General features: G+C 40.5%; 1 protein-coding gene across 5 annotated transcripts in view; it reads right to left on the reverse strand.

The window, feature by feature from the left end:
* VGLL4 (vestigial like family member 4) overlaps positions 1-20,254 on the reverse strand; it is a 168,431-nt gene that overhangs the window by 80,341 nt on the left and 67,836 nt on the right. Inside the window, exon 1 of one of the 5 annotated variants that reach the window (XM_043588138.1) lies at positions 1,003-1,777. The exons of 3 other annotated variants lie outside the window; for them this stretch is intronic. In XM_043588138.1, the coding sequence (XP_043444073.1) occupies positions 1,003-1,084 (82 nt within the window). In that variant the 5' untranslated portion in view covers positions 1,085-1,777. Of the gene's footprint in view, positions 1-1,002; positions 1,778-20,254 lie in introns of those variants that run through there. One more of the 5 variants, XM_043588135.1, reaches the window with a different exon arrangement.

Genomic DNA, 20,254 nt, shown 5'->3' on the forward strand with positions numbered 1-20,254 from the left:
GGAGATGTCTCCTCCTCGATTTGTATGTGGTTACAACAAAAAACACTCCTCCTGCCAAGCTGAATTCCCCCGGAGATGCCTCTCCGGCCACTCAAACCCTGGCCATTACCACTTTTTCAAATCGCACGTAGATAATGTTCCAACAGATTAAGAAATCACTTTTTCTCTTCTTCCTACTAACAGAGACAGCTTTAAACACTACAAGCCAGTGGGGAAACACCTCATGGATTAGCAGGAGGCAATAAACAATAAGAATTTAGCGTAGGTTCTTTCTTTCTTTCTTTCAATTTAGCTTTCTGGTTGGTGCATTGTGCAATCACTTCCACAAGGGACTGGAGTGTGGAGGGAACATCCTTCAATGTCAGAACTCTCTCAGCGCTGTACAGGAAATGGGAAGTCAGACAAAGAGCCAGTCTGTGCTTTGTGACATGGGTGCCCTTCCAGTCCCCTAAACTGAACAGAAAAATTCTTCATTGTTTGGGACAATCACTCCTGAAAACAAAAACTCACTGTAACTTTCCGTTCCCCTCTCCATGAAAATCCAAAGCACTGACTGCAATACAGTATAAATACTGTCCACAGTGTAGGTTTAAAATAAGTATCAAAGCAGGGAAAGAAAGAAAGAAAGAAAGAAAAAAAACCCAACACGTTTAACTTTTACTGGGTCCTGGAAGTTCTTCCTCTAAAGAAAACAGCAACAGAAATAAAAAATAATCATATAATCAAGAGTTAAAAATTTGAAGAGTTAATATGTTGCAAGCAAAAAGCAAACTTTTAACAGTTTATATTTCACCGCCTTCCCTCCCCCACCGTAACCCTGAAGGCTAAGAGAGGGAACAACAAACTTTGTATTGAAAATAGTACATAACAGACACTCGCCTTTCAAAGCCCCCTGAAATCCCAAGAAAGAGAACAAAATACACAGAAGGCATTCAGAACCCTAAAGGAGGAGTGGCCTTGACAAAAGCAATGGAAGAGCAATTTCTAGAACAGAACCTCTACCTTCATAGCACAGGATGCCGATATTGTTGTTCATCTTGTCCAAGTACTGGTAGTTCAACAGATCCATCTTCATAAATAGCATTTATTGGGCTAGCACAGAAAACCAGCTCTCTGCTTTCGCCCCAAAAGAGTACGTTTCAAAAATCAGTTACTGCTGAGTAGCTCCTGGCTTTCTCTTAAACTTCACAAAGACGGGAGGCCCAGCCTCAGATGATCAAAACAAAGTATGTAAAAGTTAAAAAAAAAAAAAAAAAAAGAAAAAAGAAAGAAAAGAAAAAGAAAAGAAGAAAAACGAAAAAAGAGGGGGGAAAAACACACGCACAAAAAAAAATCAAACTCGCACAAAACCCTTCAAGGGTTTATTTGTAGATGGTCTATGTTTTGTATCCTCAATCAAGCACAGAGAAACCGTTTCTGAAGTCTTTACGAGTCTTTCTTCGAAATAAAAAAGGAGTGGAAACGAAAAACACGAAGCACATTTCCTAGGACAAAGCCACGCTCGCTTTCCTCACAGCCCGCTGCAAGTTAACTGCGCTGACATGCTGGCTATGCTTGGTATGACTCGTATGTAAACGAGCTTCCTCTTCCCAGCGGGAGGGAGCACGGAGCATGCTCACTGAATCCCTGGAGCTCTTCAAATGTCAGGGATATTTTCTGCACAAGATCAGTCTCTAAATGTATTAAGTGTTTGAAAGAAAGAGAAAGAGGAGGTGGAGAGCCTGCACAGAGGGGCCGTGCAGAGCTGCTCTTGACGGGAAGCAGGCTTGCCACTGCACAACCGGAGGAGGAGAAAGAAAACCCAGGAAGTTTCTTTTTCAGGAGCTGAGTAAAAAGTAAAAAATCCATCATGGAAGCAAACGTCCGTGGAACTTAACTTTGCTGTACCTTCCTGTTGGGGTTCAGAAACCCACAGTGGTTTTGCTGTGGGATATATTCCACCCATATCTGTAAGGCTCCTTTTTTCTTTCAAAATTGTTTTATAATATCCATTTATACTTTAACAGTGTTTCAAATTTTGATGTTAATGTTAACATGTAACTTCTCTCATAATCCTCATAACAACTCACATGAACAGGGCAGGGATGGTATCACCTTTTTACAGCATTAGAAACTGAGGCTCAGAGGGATTAAATGACTGGCCCATGACCCCAAAACAGTTGGTAGAACTACTTTTAGGATTTTTCCCCCTAATAACTTTTCAAAAAAAAAGGAGGGAAAGAGAGAGAAAGAAGAAACAGAGAGAGGGGGGCGATTAAGCAAGACTGATATACCCAAAACCAAATGCCTACTTGAAATGATGGGGTGTGGGGCAGAATAAAATTATTTTCATTTTGCACATATGAAAGCTGTTCCATCTGTGTATTCGTGGCTAGTAGCATGCTGCTATGCTGTTCCTTACTGGAAGGACCGGAGCCTTAAACTTTGCATATCTCCAATATCTAGCACAAGTAGGTACCCAAAAGCTGTTTACTGAATGAGTAAATCACTGAACGTTCAGAGCCTTTGGCACATAAAGAGCACACCAGCAAATAGGGGAAAATAGTTTTATCTTTGCAGACTGTAGCTAGCTCTTGGCACCACAAATAGAATAATAATTCACCAAAGGAAGTGTTCATATGTTGATATTATTGTATGCTATTTGGAGACTTAGAAAATATCAAGGAATGTGTTATACTGTAGACCAAGACCTGAAATTTTAATATGCTAAAATAAGAGTTGAATAAATAATTTCAAGGGCTTATATGTTAAAAATCCAGCGGCAGTTGCATTTTGGATAATAGGCATGCACACAGCAAGTTGTTCTAATCAAGCCTTATCAGGAGATTCATACAACACCCAATACTACTGCCATCACTGGAGAGCTGTAGGTGAAGCAGACAACAGAAAAATGAAGCTTTAATTTATAAGGGTATTTACTAACACTAGGTTACATATCCTAGAGTCTGAATAAGCTATGCTGAAAAGATACATATACTATCAATTATAATTAAAATAATGGCATTTGGCAGGGAGGGTCAGAAAAAAAGCTCTTAGAGCATCTACTATACACAGATTATTGCATTTCAAACAATCTCAATATCTTTTAAGCATCAGATCAAATTCAAATGATAGTTGTAGAGTACAATCACTGTGTTCTTTGACATAAGGTCTCAATCAAAAAACATGATGAGTCATTAGCCTGTCCCCTATGGGAGAAAGCTGGCTGTGTATTAGAATTAACGTGGACTTTAAAAAAATCCTAGTGCTGAGGTGGCATCCCAAACTAATCTGAGGAGGTGAGACCCATGGTCTGTATCATTTCTGAAGAGTCCTGGGTGATTCTAATATGCAATCAAGGTTGAAAACCACTGCTTTTATCTGAGGGGGAAAAAAATTACCCCCCTTACGATACTTCATTTTAAACCCTTCTTCTGAGAAGGTTTTCTTTTTAAAAATATAGTGGTTTTAGGAGGGGCGCCTGGGTGGCGCAGTCGGTTAAGCATCCGACTTCAGCTCAGATCACGATCTTGCGATCTGTGAGTTCAAGCCCCGCATCAGGCTCTGGGCTGATGGCTCAGAGCCTGGAGCCTGCTTCCGGTTCTGTGTCTCCTTCTCTCTCTGCCCCTACCCCCTTCATGCTCTGTCTCAAAAATAAATAAACGTTAAAAAAAAATTTTTTTTTTAAATATAGTGGTTTTAGGAGCTCCTGGGTGGCTCATTCGGTTAAGCATCCGACTCTTTGTTTGGCTCAAGTCATGATCTCATGGTTTGTGAGTTTGAGCCCCACACCATGCTCTCACAGTGCAGAGCCTGCTGGGGATTCTCTCTCCCTCTCTCTCTGCCCCTCCCCACTCACGCTGTCTCTGTCTCTCTCAAAAATAAACTTAAAATAAAATATAGTGCTTTAACCAGATTTAAACAGAAACAGTTGTAAAGATAGGAGTACTTAGTAACTTCCCCTAAATGACCCTGTGTCACTTACAATGGGATTCTCTCAGCCTGAGTGGCAATCATCTGTGACGACAGTCCCATAAGTGTACCTTGATTTGTGTTCAGAGTGATCTGTGGCAAAATTCCCAGCACCCAGACCCATCTTCCCTACTCATGTAGGAAGCCAGTGTGGTGCTACTCACCAGTGGTCCACAGAGGGGTTCAAGAAATGGATGCTACTATCCATAAGAGAGAGATACAGAAATGGAGAGTGCACATTTCCAAATTTTTATAGCCGTTTGACAGAGTAATTTTATGTCTCTTAAATCTTCATTTTAAAAAATGAGCGCTGGGGCACCTGGTTGATTCAGTAGACGGAACATGCGACTCTTGATCTTCGGGTTGTAAATTCGAGCCCCACATTGGGTACAGAGATTACTTTTAAAAAAATTTTTAGGGGCGCCTGCGTGGCTCAGTCAGTTAAGCATCCAACTTCGGCTCAGGTCATGATCTTACAGTCCGTGAGTTCGAGCCCCGCGTCGGGCTCTGTGCTGACAGCTCGGAGCCTGGAGCCTGTTTCGGATTCTGTGTCTCCCTCTCTCTGACCCTCCCCTGTTCATGCTCTGTCTCTCCTTGTCTCAAAAATAAATAAACATTTAAAAAAAATTTTTTTAACTAAAAATTTTTAAATGAGGGTTTATTTTTTCCATATTTCTAGTTATTGAGTTTCGTTGTATTTTACAAAGTATCAATAAAGCCTGGCAGGGAAAAAAAACAAAAAATGAAAACCCTAGTTTTCCACCCAGACGGTGTGAGAAGCCCTGTGCAGATGGCTGGCTACTTACAACGGCCGGACTGCAGCGAAGTGAACTCCCTCCACAGCGACGGCCTTCAGCCCAGCTCCGCATATCTTTCACCTCGTGCTTGAAGCACACTGAATCGCCTACTTTAAAACCACACTGTTTCACTTCTCAGTGCATATGTTCTCTCTTTGTCCAAGACTTTTCCAGCCTGTCTACCCAGCAAACACACCCATTCTTTTAAGACTTGGCATACGCCCCTCTCATCCAATGGGAACCCCTTCCTTCCATGTCCTCACTCCCTGCCCCTATCATCTTACCAGGTATATACTTCTAACCACGTCTAGACTTCAAGAGCAAGAACTATGGCTTCTTCGCTTCTTCAAGGTCTAGCATAAACCTGCCACATGGTAGGCCATCAATGAACACTTGTTGAATAAAATCAGTAAGGTTACACAGTAGGATTCACAGGTAGATTCCCCATCCAACCGCCCACCCCAGCACACACTGTATTACCTAACAAGGTTTCCCAAACTGGATTCTGTCGATATCTTTTGGTGCCACAAGTTCTGACATTTGAGGAACACTCATCGAGATTCTGAATGCACTTCAGGTTGCAATCCAAATACTGGAAAATGTCAATGCTTCTCAAGTTTATTTGCAGGAATAATATATTCATAATTGAAGTACCAACAGAATTGTTTTTAAGGAAACTGAAAAGATGGTTGTAAATTTTATCAACAAAAAAGGCAGGTAAGAAGGTCTACCTTTTTTTTTTAAACACTAAAGAAATTTGATCTATTAGATATTTAAAATATAAAGCAAAGAATATTTTGGGGGTGGTCCTGGTACAGAATAAGTAGCACTATACAGATAATGCAATAAAGTTTTTGCTGAAAAACTTTAAAAACAGTAAGAATAGGGGCGCCTGGGTGGCTCAGTTGGTTGAGCAACTGACTCCGGCTCAGGTCATAATCTCACAGTTTTTGAGTTCGAGCCCTGCATCAGGCTCTGTGCTGACAGCTCAGAGCCTGGAGCCTGCTTCAGATTCTGTGTCTTCCCTCTCTCTACCCCTCCCCTGCTCACGCTTTGTGTCTCTCTCTCAATAATAAATAAACATTAAAAAAAAATTTTTAATACAAAAAAACAGTAACAATATGTTCAGACTATCTAATTTGGAATGGGGAAACAATTTCTAAGCCTGAAACAAAAACACCTTAAATCAAAGAAAGAGATTACAGAGGAAAATATTGAAGAAATTGAATATACAAAGTTTATTAGGTTTTTGTACATTTGAAAAACATAAAATGAAGTAAAACAACAAAACAGAAGAATACATTTGTAACGTATATCATGGTAGATGAAGGATCAATGTTTTTCATAAAGAACATTTAAAAAAAATTTTTTAATGTTTTTATTTATTTTTGAAGGAGAGAGAAACAGAGCATGAGCAGGCGAGGAGCAGAGAAAGAGGGAGACACAGAATCCAAAGCAGGATCCAGGCTCTGAGCTGTCAGCACAGAGCCCGATGCAGGGCCTGAACTCACGAACTGTGAGACCATGACCTGAGCCAAAGTCGGACGCTTAACCGACTGAGCGACCCAGGCACTCCATAAAGAACACTTAAAACAAGTTAACAAAAGAATCTAAATATTTTTTAAATGAGCAAAGAACAAAAGAAAGAAATGAATAACCAATACATTTTTGAAAACTATTCAACCTTATTCATAAAGAAATACATTTTTAAAAATCAACTGATTTTGTATCTGCCTAATTCAACAAAAAAGACTTTTGCATCTTATTTCATGCTGGTGAGGTGAGATGCCAGTAGAATTTGTGTTTACTGCTATTGAAATATAAACAGAAAATGCCTTTCTACAAAGCAGTCTGACATCATATCAAGCTACGGATACTAATGACAGAATATTATGTGGCTATAGTTCCTTCAAAAATAGAATGACACAAGGGGCGCCTGGGTGCCTCAGTCAGTTGAGCAGTTGACTTCGGCTCAGGTCATGATCTCACAGTCCGTGAGTTCGAGCCCCATGTCGGGCTCTGTGCTGACAGCTCAGAGCCTGGAGCCTGCTTCAGATTCTGTGTCTCCCTCTCTCTGACCCTCCCCTGTTCATGCTCTGTCTCTCCCTGTCTCAAAAATAAATAAAACGTTAAAAAAAATTAGAAAAAAAATAGAATGACACGAGGAAGTGCTATACTATGTACTGTATAACAGTACTACATAGGTTAACTGAATACCATCAAAATAGGATATAAAAGCAGTGTGTATTCTGGACACCAATTTTGCTTCTATATTAATGAATATATACACATACATAGAGAAAAAGTGTCTGTCTTAAAGAGACAGTAAAGAGTATCAAAATAACCGTGCCTGTCTTTGAGTGACGGGCATTTTTGACATTTTTCTGTATTTCTAATTTACCTACAAAGAGTATATTTCCATACAGAATCAAGGTGAGGGTGCAGGTTCCCCACTTATTAAAAAGCAGGTGCATAATAAGAAAACATGCCCTGGTGAGGCCTAAGTGGTGAATCATATGTTTGTTTGTTTTTTTAACACCACAATACACCCTTTTAATTTAGATTTAACAACTAAAGATGCCAAACATGAGACCTTTGTAAGATTCAAAGACGTTTAAGATGTTTATTCAAAGATGTCCTAAAGAAACTAAAAAGAAACTCCCTGTACTGGGGTGCCTGGGTGGCTCGGTCAGGTGGGCATCTGACTTCAGCTCAGGTCATGATCTCACACTCCGTGAGTTCGAGCCCCACGTCAGGCTCTGTGCTGACAGCTCGAAGCCTGGAGTCTGCTTCGGATTCCGTGTCTCCCTCTGTCTGTGCCCTTCCCCTGCTCGTAGTCTCTCTCTCTCTTTCTCAAAAATAACTAAACATTAAAAATTTTTTTTAAAAAAGAGAAATTCCCTGTACTTTCAACTTTCAGAACACGCAGACATGTGTGCATATACTTTCTGTCTTCTGTTGTTTACTAGTTATTTCATATATTGGTATCGATTCCCCAAACAGACCCTAAGCTTCTGGAGAGAAAAAATGGAACTTCAGTTTTTGGTATAAAGCTCCCCACAGCATACACTAAGCGCTCCCTAAGTATTCACCATGGCAGCATCTCAACATCTTAGTGGGAAAATGATGGCCAAATGGTGACAGCAGCCCAGGCTGGTTTCTAGGTTAAATCGCTGGATTTGCTGGTGAGTGGATTACCAATTCAGAATAGAATCACCAAAACTGTGAGCTGCTTAATAAAAGCTGGGAGATCAAATTCACTCTCCAGACACTTTTTTTAAAAACAAAATGCTCTCGTTAGAACATGTAGAGAGAAGGGAACTTTTTTTCATTTGGATTTTTTTAAGTTTTTATATTTAAATTCCAGTTAGTTAACATACAGAGTAGTATTAGTTCCAGGTGTATAATGTGATTCAACACTTTCATACAACACCCAGTGCTCATCACAACAACTGCCCTCCTTAGTCCCCCATCACCTATCTAACCCATCCCCCACCCAACTCCCCTCTAATACCATCAGTTTGTTCTCTGTATAGTTAAGAGTCTGTTTCTTGGTTTGCCTCTTTCACTCTTTTTTTCCCTATAATCATTTGTTTTCCTTCTTAAATTTCACATATGAGCACAATCATATGATATTTATCTTTTTCTGACTGACTTACTTCACTTAGCACAATATTCTCTAGCTCCATCCACGTTGTTGCAAATGGCAAGTTTACATCCTCTTTTATTCCACTGTGCACATACACCCCGTCATCTTTATCCATTCATCCATCGACGGACACTTAATCCGCTTCCATAATTTGGCTATTGTAGACAATGCTGTTGTAAGTATCAGGGGACATGTATGGAGAAGGGAATATTTTAATGTTAAGTCTAACAATAATCTCTTCAAAGACACTGGGAAATATAAATAACCCTACTGCGTTATTTGGCTCCTCCAGAGGATTTAACTGCTCTCTTCTTCCCAGGATTCTAAGTTAGATACTTAGCTGGTGTTTTTATTTTAAGGTATTCTCTTTACTGAGCATTTATTCTCTTCAAATCACTGTAGCCTGATATATGAATAACAATCACAACAGACCTAACCAAAAGAATGAAAGGAAGCTTGACTATACCTTGACTTAATGTATCAGTTGAACAAGAAGTTGGCTGTCTAAAAATATTTCAAAGCATCTCTAGAATCCACTACCATTTATGGGTACATTCCTCAAAATAATAAGACAGCAGCAAGAGTAAAGATGATGCTGATGCTTGCACAACACTTCCTTGGTCAAGGCACTTTCCCTTTTTTATCTAATTATAGTAATTACTAAGACAAAGGTCTTAATGAACCTAGTCTTAAAATGTCTTAAAATTCAAAAGTCTTAAATGAACCTAGACTGCGTGTGAAGAAAGAAGACTTAAGAAACCAAACTTCCTTTTCTGTTAACTATTATTTAGAATGCAAAGTTCTGTGGCTCATTAAAGGCCTAGCTACAATCCCAACTTCTGTAAGAACCCCATTAGCTCAGATTAATCTGTATCATTCCACCTTATTTTAGATATACTGCGCTTAATTCTAAAACAAGGGAGACTATGAGATAATTTATGTATCTCCCCCAACCAGTTTATAAAGGCTGCTTTGCACACAGTAGGTCTTCAAAAACATAGCTGTTGAGCTGAAGGAGATACCAAAACAAAACAATTTTCAAATGCCTCAAGTATCCATGAGGTGAACCTACATATCTATTAGGCTTCCTAGATCACTGAATTTCCTTTCAAGGAAAGACTTCCTAAGTATACAGTAAAATATTGTTTATTTCTCTAACTTGGAGCTGCTCACAGTGAAATAATGAAAAATAAACAGTATTTTGTCAAATTTTTCACAAAAGCAAAAACCATTAAGCTATATGTCTTGACTTTTATTGTTAATAAAATAGTGCCATTTCTAAGTTAAAACACTCTCAACTTTAAGATTTTATTTTTAAAGTAATCTCTATACCCAACATGAGGCTCAAATTCACGACCCCAAGATCATTGCACGCTCCATTGACTGAGAGCCAGTCAGGGTCCCCAAAACACTCTCAACTTCAATTAAGTATTAGTAGATTATTTGCTGTAATATAGTAGTACTTTAACACAAATATATGTACAGTACTCTAAAAATAACTTTAAAATGGTTCTTCAAAACAAAGATTTAAACTTTCAATACAACAGCACCCTCTAGGGGTGAATTTTAAAATGCAAAGATAATTTTGAGAAGGCAAACTGCACAATTTGGGCCATTCTCAACTGATATACACTATATTTCAAACACAGTGAGCCTATTTTATTTAAAAGTCACACAATGAGCCTCCTATTTTATTTAAAAGTCACAGCAAATATCTTTTAACAAACACTTGAACTGTCACTAAACTCTGCAAAAATTAAAATACCAACAAAACTAGTTCAATTGTTCTCAAATGACTGAATAGGAAATCTGCTTTATTAACATGATTTAAAATATCAATAGTATTTAAAAGTACTATTTTATATTATATACATATATATATATATATATATATATATATATATTGAAGTGCAATTGACATACAATACTATATTGGTTTCAGGTGTACCACATAGTGAATCAATATATATATCTACATGCACACACACACACACACACACACATATATATATATATATATATATATATATATATATATATACACACATTGCCAAGTGATCACCATGATAAACTTAGCTAACATCTTTGGACTGATGTCTTAAATCAGAATAAATCAGTACTGGGAGAAGGAATTGAATCAATTAGCATTTAAGGAAGGAGAAATCTCTTGCAAAACACCATAACATTAGTTTTACAACTAGTACCTTATATGCTGAACGACACAAATGTTTTCTTGTAACATTTTATTATTATTTTAGAGGTTTTCATTACTAAAAAAAAAAACGTAGGTTCAGTAAATCCCATCCAAAGGACCCTCACAAATAAACTACTATTCTGATATTCACATTCTCACAAATCCTAATCACCCATAGATGTATCCCTTCACAGTTGGCTAGAACTGCTTTCCATGGTAAAAATCAGAGAAGAAATCCAATGAAGGAAAAGTCCCAGGTATTTAACATATGAAGGACTAAAATCACTGATAGTCCCAATATGTGACCCAATCTTCAATTAACAGTTCAATCTGCCTTCACAGTGCTTTAGTACACAGCATTTTTCCACCTCCAAAATCACCCATGCACCCAGTCAGGATCCAGTCTAGAACACAGATCCCACACCAGGCATTTTAAAAGAGAATTTTAATGCCTCCCTGCCTGTGCCCCCTTCTAGTAACTACCTCCATAAGGTTATCATTATCCTAAGCTTTAACAGTGTAAATTAGTTGGACCACTTCATACAAATAGAACGGTGTGCCATGTACTCTTCTGTGACTGGATTCTCTCAACTTGTTTACGAGTGGTGCCTTTATTTTTATATGTGGCTGAAAACTCATTCCTTTTCACTGCTGTATAGCATTCTGTTGCCCTAAGAGACGACACTTCTTCCAGTTCACTGTTGATGGGCATCTCGGCAGTTTCTATTTGGGGGCTATTCTAATTATGTTTGCCACCAATATTCTTAGCACATGTCTTTGGTGAGCATACGGCTGCCTTGGGTTTTTTTTGTTTGTTTGTTTCTGGTGAGAACTGAAATCAGATTAATATATGTCTTCACACTTTATTTTTTTTACAGCTTTACATTTTTTAAATCTTTTCCACTGAAGTATAGTTGACACACCATGTTGACGCACAAGTGTAGTTGGACACAGTGACAACGCAGCAGTTGTACCAATACATACACCTGCCGGAGCGTAGGGACTTTAGGGTGCTCCACATCCTTGCTTTTCCACCTTTTCATTCCCACTACTCTGCTAAGTGTGGACCAGCCACACTGCGGTTTTACTTTGCACTTCCCTGCCCGATAGTAAAACTCCTAAATGCTCGTACGAGGCAGAAGGACAGGATTCCCCACACGGACAGAGGGAAAGAGTCTAAGCCAGTGCCTCTTAACCAGGCAGTTGTGCTGCCCCCCACCTGGGGGACACTGGGTGATGCCTGGTTGTCATAACTTGGGAGCGCTTACTGGCACCTAAAAGATGGAGGCCAAGGACACTGCCAAACGTGCTACAATACAGAGGGCAGCCCCCACAACGAAGAATTAGCTAGGCCAAAATGGCAATGATGTCATTATCAAAAAACCCGGGTTTAAGCAAACAATTATTAGAATTTTTCTCCTTAGCCATACAATCAACGGCTGGTACAGCTCAAGAGGCCAATTTCCTATTTTCTCAATAGGTTATTTTCTCCCTAAAGTTGAAGGGACAGAAGACAAAGGACACATGCTGCGTGTTGGGCACGGTCGAGGGCGCAGCATTACCTTCTTTCGCATACCTTGTTTCTTTTTTAATCCTCACAACCATGCTACTAGGTACTATCACAGTTTTAGAGGATGAGGAAACAGGTATCAGAGAGGCTAAGTGTCTTGTCCAAACACACACAACAGTGGTAGGTCTGGATCTGAAGCTGTGCTTTATCACTACACCGAAGGTCTTACGTTTACTAAAAATAAGGAGAGTTTTTTAAGTCCACAAGGATTGTTGACTTGCAAGGGATGAGTTTCACATTAGCTTTGCAAAATGCCACTGAATAAAAACTGGGTCTAAAAAATAAATCATTGGCAACGTTAAGATTAACATGCACCTGTAAGAACTGTACCTTAAAATTTTTAAACAAATACATCTTCCCCACAACACTGTGAGCTCTCTGAAGTTAGGTCATGTCTTATTTCTTGTTGGGTATGCCTAAACATACTCCTAAACTCCTACAGGAGTAGGCAATTAAAGCTCCCTGGATTAGTGACCTAAAACCCCAGTGAGGGAAAACAAGAGTCCTCATAAAGCAAGCAGATGGTTCAGACTGTATTTTTTTCACCCAGTCAACTACATTTAGTATCAAGTAGAATAAAGAGGTTTTGATTGCAAATATTCAATTAAGTCAAATAACAGTCAATACCATCAAATTCTCTTCAAAACACAAACAATTCAATTTTTCCAAGGATGGATTTACATGCATTGCCCTGTCAACCATCCTTCAACGTTTTCACTGATGCTTCTATCTGAGAGGGCATTACAGTCTTAGGGCCACCAGAAATCCACTGGCCAGAAGAGCAGTTTCCAATCCTGGATACACATCACCCAGGAGGCTCTGAAAGCCATATCTGGAAGGTGATTTAATAAATCTGGGGAAGGACACAGTGGGGCCCTAAAAGATGTATTTTGAATTTACACCCAGGAAACAGCTGTGCTCAGTACAGTTTAAAAATAGCTCCCCATAGGGGCGCCTGGGTGGCGCAGTCGGTTAAGCATCCGACTTCAGCCAGGTCACGATCTCGCGGTCCATGAGTTCGAGCCCCGCGTCAGGCTCTGGGCTGATGGCTCAGAGTCTGGAGCCTGTTTCCGATTCTGTGTCTCCCTCTCTCTCTGCCCCTCCCCCGTTCATGCTCTGTCTCTCTCTGTCCCAAAAATAAATAAACGTTGAAAAAAAAAATAGCTCCCCATATAATTCTCACATGTGGCCCGTCCCCCTGAGGTTCAGGAGTTCTGCACTGGGGATGTTGAGCTGAAATTAGTAAAAGAGCATCACGCTGAGGAAACCCCTTGCCATTCACACCCTCCAGAGTTCAAGGGCATCCCAATGAGTTACTCCTGGACAGGACTAGGGGGCGACGTGAGCCAACTTTAGACACAGCTCAACCTTGTTTCCACTGAGAAGCTGGACTGTGAACCCCATAATTTGACTTTACACAGTGTAAGAGACAACTGAGCCCCTGCATTCTCAGCCTTCTTCAACCACTGGCGTTCAGTAGCCAGAATAAAACCAGAAATTTATAAACTGCCAATATTCAACTGTTTTGAGACCTGAAATGCATACACCAGGCTTTCCTACTTATCCTCACGTGGGTAAGGGTGTGTAGTGTGTGAGGGGTCCTGGAAACAAGACAGGGCATTTACTGGTGGAGCAGAGTAGCATTTCCACAGTGTGTATGTCTAGTCAAGGCTGGTGATGGTGAATTTTTAGTGACTTAGAGCACCATGAATCTCCCTTCAGAGGACTTAGACAGCTGTAATGTCACTTTGGTATGGTCCTCTGATTAATATCTATCTTATCACTGTTTCCCCAGTCCATACACACTGTCTGGCACCTGGTAGGTGATCAATATAGAACTAGGTTTCTAACCAGACTTAGAAGACTAGCGATATTCCAGCCTCCCGAGGAATCAGTGAGTACTGTGGACCCAGGAAGAGTAAACCACAGCCCTGGAGGGAGGGGCGCGGGGGGGGGGGGGGAGGCAGACCCTAAGGAAAGGGAGAAGAGGGCCTAGGAATTAAGGGCTAATCCAAGGAGGAAGGGCTGTAGGGGAATAGGGCCATCCACAGAGGAAGCCAGGAATGGGGAGGCAAAAGAGGAGAAAGAAGGTAAAACTGGAAGCTGATAGCCATGATAAGCTTACCCCTTGCACTCTGCAATCTCAGACTGGCATTCCAGTAGGAAAAAAGCACTAGAGTCAGTCAGAAAAGTTAGGTTCCTATCCCCTAGAGAATTTTCCTTCTTCCAGCCTCAATTTCCTGATCTGCAAAAGAAGGATGATAAAACTTCACTTGCCCATTACATAGGGCAGCCAAGGACCCAGGGAAGGACAGCTATTACAGCGATGCATGAATTACAAAGCACATACAAATGGAGTGAATTATTACTGCCATTCTTTCCACAGATGATGAGGTTTCTTGGTATCCCGTGAGGAGAAGCAGAGCCTGTTCAGACATTAGACTGCCCTGCCCACTCCCGACTCCCAAAGAACTTCAAACAGAAACATCTATAAAAACGCGGGAACAAAGGTCGACTTTTTGCTGGTTAGCAGTTTCCTTATGCTTAATTAGACCTATGTGGATTTCTGAGAGTCCAGGAATGCCCCTGCCACATACCTCTTCTGTGCATCCTGAGGACGGAAAAGTAATTTAAGACAGCTGTGGATCTGCAAAGGAATCTGCACACCCAAAGGAATCTGCACACATCTTTTTTAACTTTAAAAATATGACCTTGATGCATGTTCAGTTAAATTTAGCAACCTTACCCTAAAAGCTGTCAAATATTTAAAAATCACAGCGACTACTTCTCCATTATTTAAATGGAACAAAAGCTTCTCCTGCAGACTGCGTTAAAAACAGGGATCTGACACCAGAGCGGATTTACTCAGCTGACCTCACACAAATGTACTTCCTTTACTTACATATTTCCCCAAGCCTCATTTCTTCTTTCTAATGCACCATACATCCCCCTTCAATAAACAACATTCTTCCTTCAACCTCTATGGTACATGCATCAGCCTTAAAATTCTAAGGTTCTGGGTAATTCCTCTGTTCCCTCTTGCCCTTCATCCATACCCAACCTTAGGCTGCCACGTTCATTTACAATCTCAAGACAGAATTTCATGTTTTGGATAATAAATGGCAGTAATTATTACTTAGAGATGGCTGTTGCTGCTGGCTTTATGGAGGTTTTTCTTAGGTTTTTCCGACTTGAAGGCATGTGGAGAGAGTGTGTGTGTGCTATACTTCCCAGGGCAAAAAAAAAAAAAAAAAGAGGACACAGACACACACACACACAGACTTTTACCCTAACAATGGACATGAAGATATTGTTTAGATCATTTCCTGGTGGTTTGAATTAACAATAGTAACAAAGGGCAAGAGGGCTTAAAGTAAGCAAAAGTTCTACATTTCTTGAGGAGAACACGAAGGCGAGCCAAGCCACCACTACCTAGAGGAGATCTGGCTTTTCAGCTCAATAAGAATGAAAAGATCTAGGGGCGCCCTGGTGGCTCAGTGAGTTAAGCAGCTGACTTTATCTCAGGTCATGATCTCGTAGTTCATGTGTTTGGGCTCTGTGCTGACAGCTCGGAGCCCGGAGCCTGCTTCGGATTCTGTGTCTCCCTCTCCCTCTGCCCCTCCCCCCACTCATGCTTGCTCTCCCTTTCTCTCTCTCTCTCTCTCTCTCTCTCTCTCTCAAATAAACAAACTTTTAAAAAACGAAAAGATCTAAAATTCCTGGTTGTCTTTAGTTCCAGGTAAGGCTAGTTACCAGAGGGTTAAGCAGCCTAACCACCCCTAAACGTTTCACATATAATCCTATTACTTTTGAATGGCTCTCAGTGTTCTTTGAAATTCTACTTGTTCAAGGATTCCTGTTGCAGAATATCTGTGCTAACAGCCCCGCGGTAGACGCTGCCAAGAAGAAAATTATGATCCTTGTTGCACTAATGCCAATTTACATGGCATCAAAACAAACGATTCTTCCTGCTCTTTCTTCTCCATTTTCCCCAGTAAAACAAGTTTTAAAAAGAGAAGGAGAAACATGAGAAAACACAGCTTTGCACCTGCACACTGAGTGCCATTTCCCGCACAAATAGCCAAATGACCGTATTTTATTTACAGATGCTCTAAAAATACATCTGCTTCCAAAGAGCAGGCTAAAATACTTCTAGTTTGGCCTGGAACCACCAAGGAAAGGTACCCCAATACATTTTCTTTTGGAAGACTGACACGTTGGAAAAAAAAAAAAAAAACGCTTTCCTTCTCGTGTTTAATCAAACCTTCCAATCATCCTATGACAGAGCACTGCAGCGTGTTCACTGATCGAATATCATGATTAATTAAAGAACCAGCTGCCCATTTTAATAAACTGGGAAGGCCAGAGAGAAAAGAAACACATGAACTCTTTCTAGACCTTTCTTTTAACACCTGGCACATGGCCCACTCATCTCCATGAAAGAAAAATCAAGTCTTCTATTCTCACTTGTAAATGCACATTTAGTCAGCAAGCAACAAAAGATAAGAGAGTGGGAATAACTTGCCTAATATGCAGTTATAAAATACTTAAACGCCCACTATGTGCACCAAGTACATGAAGGTGAAAATATTCTGAAGACTTGAAAAGTTCTATTTGGCTGTTGCTAGAAGACACTACATAGCATTTCTATTGTTGATAAAAGAGTGTTGCTGAGCTCTAGAATTAGAGACATCCATCCTACAAGACTACCCATACAAACTGACCCCTACCCTCCAAGCCTCAGGTACAAAGTGATCCTGCCCAGGATCACAGTAGAGGTAAAAATCCACCCAGCACAGGTACAATGTTCCTGGCTCCAAGCACTGTTCACTTGTCTTTGGGACCCTAAACAAACGGCAAGCAAGACAGCCATACACAATACCACCAGAGTGCCATGTTAATGCTCACAACGCTTCACCGGCCCAGAAGAGACTGGGGCCCAAACATAAATAAGGTATAGTCCCTGTCCTTGAAGAGCTTCCAACTGAAGACAGACAACAAGAACTACAGACAAACAATAGGAAGCAAAGGGGGGAGAGATCCTATTTCTGAAGAGACGTAGGTATGGCTTCATAAAGAGAGTGGCATTTGTCTGCACCCTCACAAGAACAGAGTTTCAAAGAAGGCTTGAGGGTCAAAGCGTTCCCAACAGTATTTCCTAAGACATCAACAAAATAAAATATTTGATACAGCTCAATGAGATTTCCAGAGGCATATTAAGTGAACTTTCAGGCATTACTCAGGGCAAAAGTAACTTCAAATATTGAAATACTTAAAATGTGCAATCCTAAGAGGCCAGGAGCTAGTCAAAAGCAGGTTCCAATCTTGGATCTGTCCCAGAACAGCTATGTGAGTACACATGTATTATGTAATGCCTTGGATCTGGCTCTCCATCTTTGAAAAATGGGGAGAATGCTAACACGCTCAAAAGACTGATCTTTCTATGGGTGGCTCCATCGGTTAAGCATCCTACTTCTGCTCAGGTCTTGATCTCACCATCGGTGAGTTCGAGCCCCGCATAGGGCTCTGTGCTGACAGCCCAGAGCCTGGAGCCTGCTTCAGATTCTGGGTCTCCCTCTCTCTCTGCCGCTCCCCCACTCACCCTGTCTCTCTCTCTCTCTCAAAAATAAACATTTAAAAAAAGACTAATCATTCTCCTTGGATGCCACCGCTTCTAACATGCTATTTAATACAGTCTGTTATAATCATGCATGGCTTTATCTTCCCTACAGACCAAGAGCTCCCTGAGAGTCAACCTCTTTGCTTATTAATTCTGAAATAGCCCAGGAGTGCCTGGGTGGCTCAGTTAGCTAAGCGGCTGACTTCGGCTCAGGTCATGATCTCATAGTTTGTAGGTTCGAGCCCCGTGTCTGGCTCTGTGCCAGCAGCTCAGAGTCTGGAGCTGCTTCAGATTCTGTGTCTCCCTCTCTCTGCCCCTTTCCCACTCGCTCTCTCTCTCTCAAAAATAAAGTTAAACATTTAAAAAAAAAATCTGAGGATCCACATAAGAGTGAAAACATATGGTATCTGTCTTTCTCTGTATGACTTATCTCACTGGATCCTGAGAAACTTAACAGAAGACCATGGGGGAGGGGAAGGAAAAAAAAAAAAAGAGAGGGAAGGAGCCAAACCATAGGAGACTCTTAAAAACTGAGAACAAACTGAGGGTTGATGGGCGGTGGGAGGGAGGGGACGGTGGGTGATGGGCATTGAGGGGGGCACCTGTTGGGATGAGCACTTGGTGTTGTATGGAAACCAATTTGACAATAAATTTCATATTAAATAAAATAAGATAAAATAAAAATCTGAAACAACCCAGTGCTAGCACCAGTAGGCGCCCAATACCTGCCAAATTCTCCTTCTACTGGATTTCTATTCACTATGAAAATTCCTGCCTTTGTACTATAGACTGTTCTTCAAATTCTGAAACAATCCCAATTTCAAAATCTGAGTTTCATCTTACACACTTTAGCGTATCTCTAGTCCAGTAGGATTTTTTTGTGCAATTAGTGCTATAGGTTTAAAAAAATGCTATCTGTCTCTTTGGGGACCTGGGCATATGAAATGCTGGTGAAAAATCATTTATATTGAATTCTTAAAATTAAAAAACTTTGACATTCTGAGACTCAAGCTTTATTTTAATGGAACTTTCATTTCAGCTCTGCTTCCATAATAGATCAAGAACACAGAACACCAAACAGCATCAAAAACAGTCCACTGCCTGGTTCTGTTTCATCAGAGTAGCTGTGGGACAAAACAGCTAAGCTATCATACACGAATGTCTTCACAAAAATGAAAACATACACCTGGCTTGTTTGTTTATGCAAGCACTGAGTAAGAAGGACCTGGGTATACCTATTTTGTGGGGCAGCCCAAATTCCTGCTCTGCTGGGAAGGAGGAACACCCTCAGGATGGAGTGCCGATAACAAAGTGCTGCGAGCTAACAGCACCAGCACTTTTCCCAAACGCTCCCCAATCACCAACATTCAGCAAATTGCTATCACAGAAGGAACAAGCCCCATTTAAAACTAGGTATGAATGAGGGTTGCCTCGGTGGCTCAGTCAGTTAAGTTTCTGACTCTCGATTTTGGCTCAGGTCATGATCTCATGCTCGTGAGAGATCAAGTCCTGAGTCGTGCTCCACGTTGAGTATAGAGCCTGCTGGGATTCTCTCTCTCCCTCTCTCTCTTCCCCTCCCCTACTCACCTTTTCTCTCTTTCTCAAAATAGATAAACATCAAAAAAATTTTTTGAGTAATAATGAGAAATGAACCATCACCAAATGATGCAAGATAAAAGAAGGAAAGAAAAGTAACAAGGTGTTAAAACACACCAGGGAAATTATGCTGCACAGAATTTTGAAAGTTATGAACCAATATATCTCTGTGGTATATACCAAAAAAAGAAGAAGAAAAGGCATAACCTCTCCGAGGTAAGAGCTCTATTTTTAAGAAACAGGATGACAACACGGGGAGATGAAAAGATAGCCAGCAGAGTTCAGGAAAGAAATAGAAAAAAAGTAGTCTGTGACGGAAATGGATGCTGCATTAAAAGCAATAAAAGAAACAGACGTGAATAAAAACGCCACTGGGTATACAGAGGACAGGCTGCAAGAAATCACAGTGGTTGGTTCAAGGGTGAGTACAAAATTTGCACATGTTTGCTGTAGATTTTCTAGAAAGAAGCCTAAGAGACTGGAAGAGACAGTCTCCTCTGGCTTATACAATGTAGCCATGCTGCTGGACAAAGCCACATACCCAAGAAAATCACAGATAAATGAAGCCAGAACCTGGTAACACCAGGATCCTTTGAATCTCACTGCCCCTGAAGCCCGTCCTACCTCTGGACTTTTCAGCTACGTGAATTAATAAGTTCCTTTTATTTTTAAAATCATTTGATTCAGTTTTCCATTACTTGGAACTGAAAGCTTCTTGATCAGATGGAAAAAACAACTGAAATAGAAAAGGCAAATTTTTCATAATTTTAAAATAATACACTGGGAAGCCAAAAGGCGGGGGGGCGGGAAATGTTGGAGAAAGCATTGAAAACAATAGGAGAAGGTAGTAAAGTGGCTTGTTGTAAAGTTAACTTAT

The sequence above is a fragment of the Prionailurus bengalensis genome, chromosome A2 (genome assembly GCF_016509475.1).
Source record: "Prionailurus bengalensis isolate Pbe53 chromosome A2, Fcat_Pben_1.1_paternal_pri, whole genome shotgun sequence".
Taxonomy (NCBI): domain Eukaryota; kingdom Metazoa; phylum Chordata; class Mammalia; order Carnivora; family Felidae; genus Prionailurus; species Prionailurus bengalensis.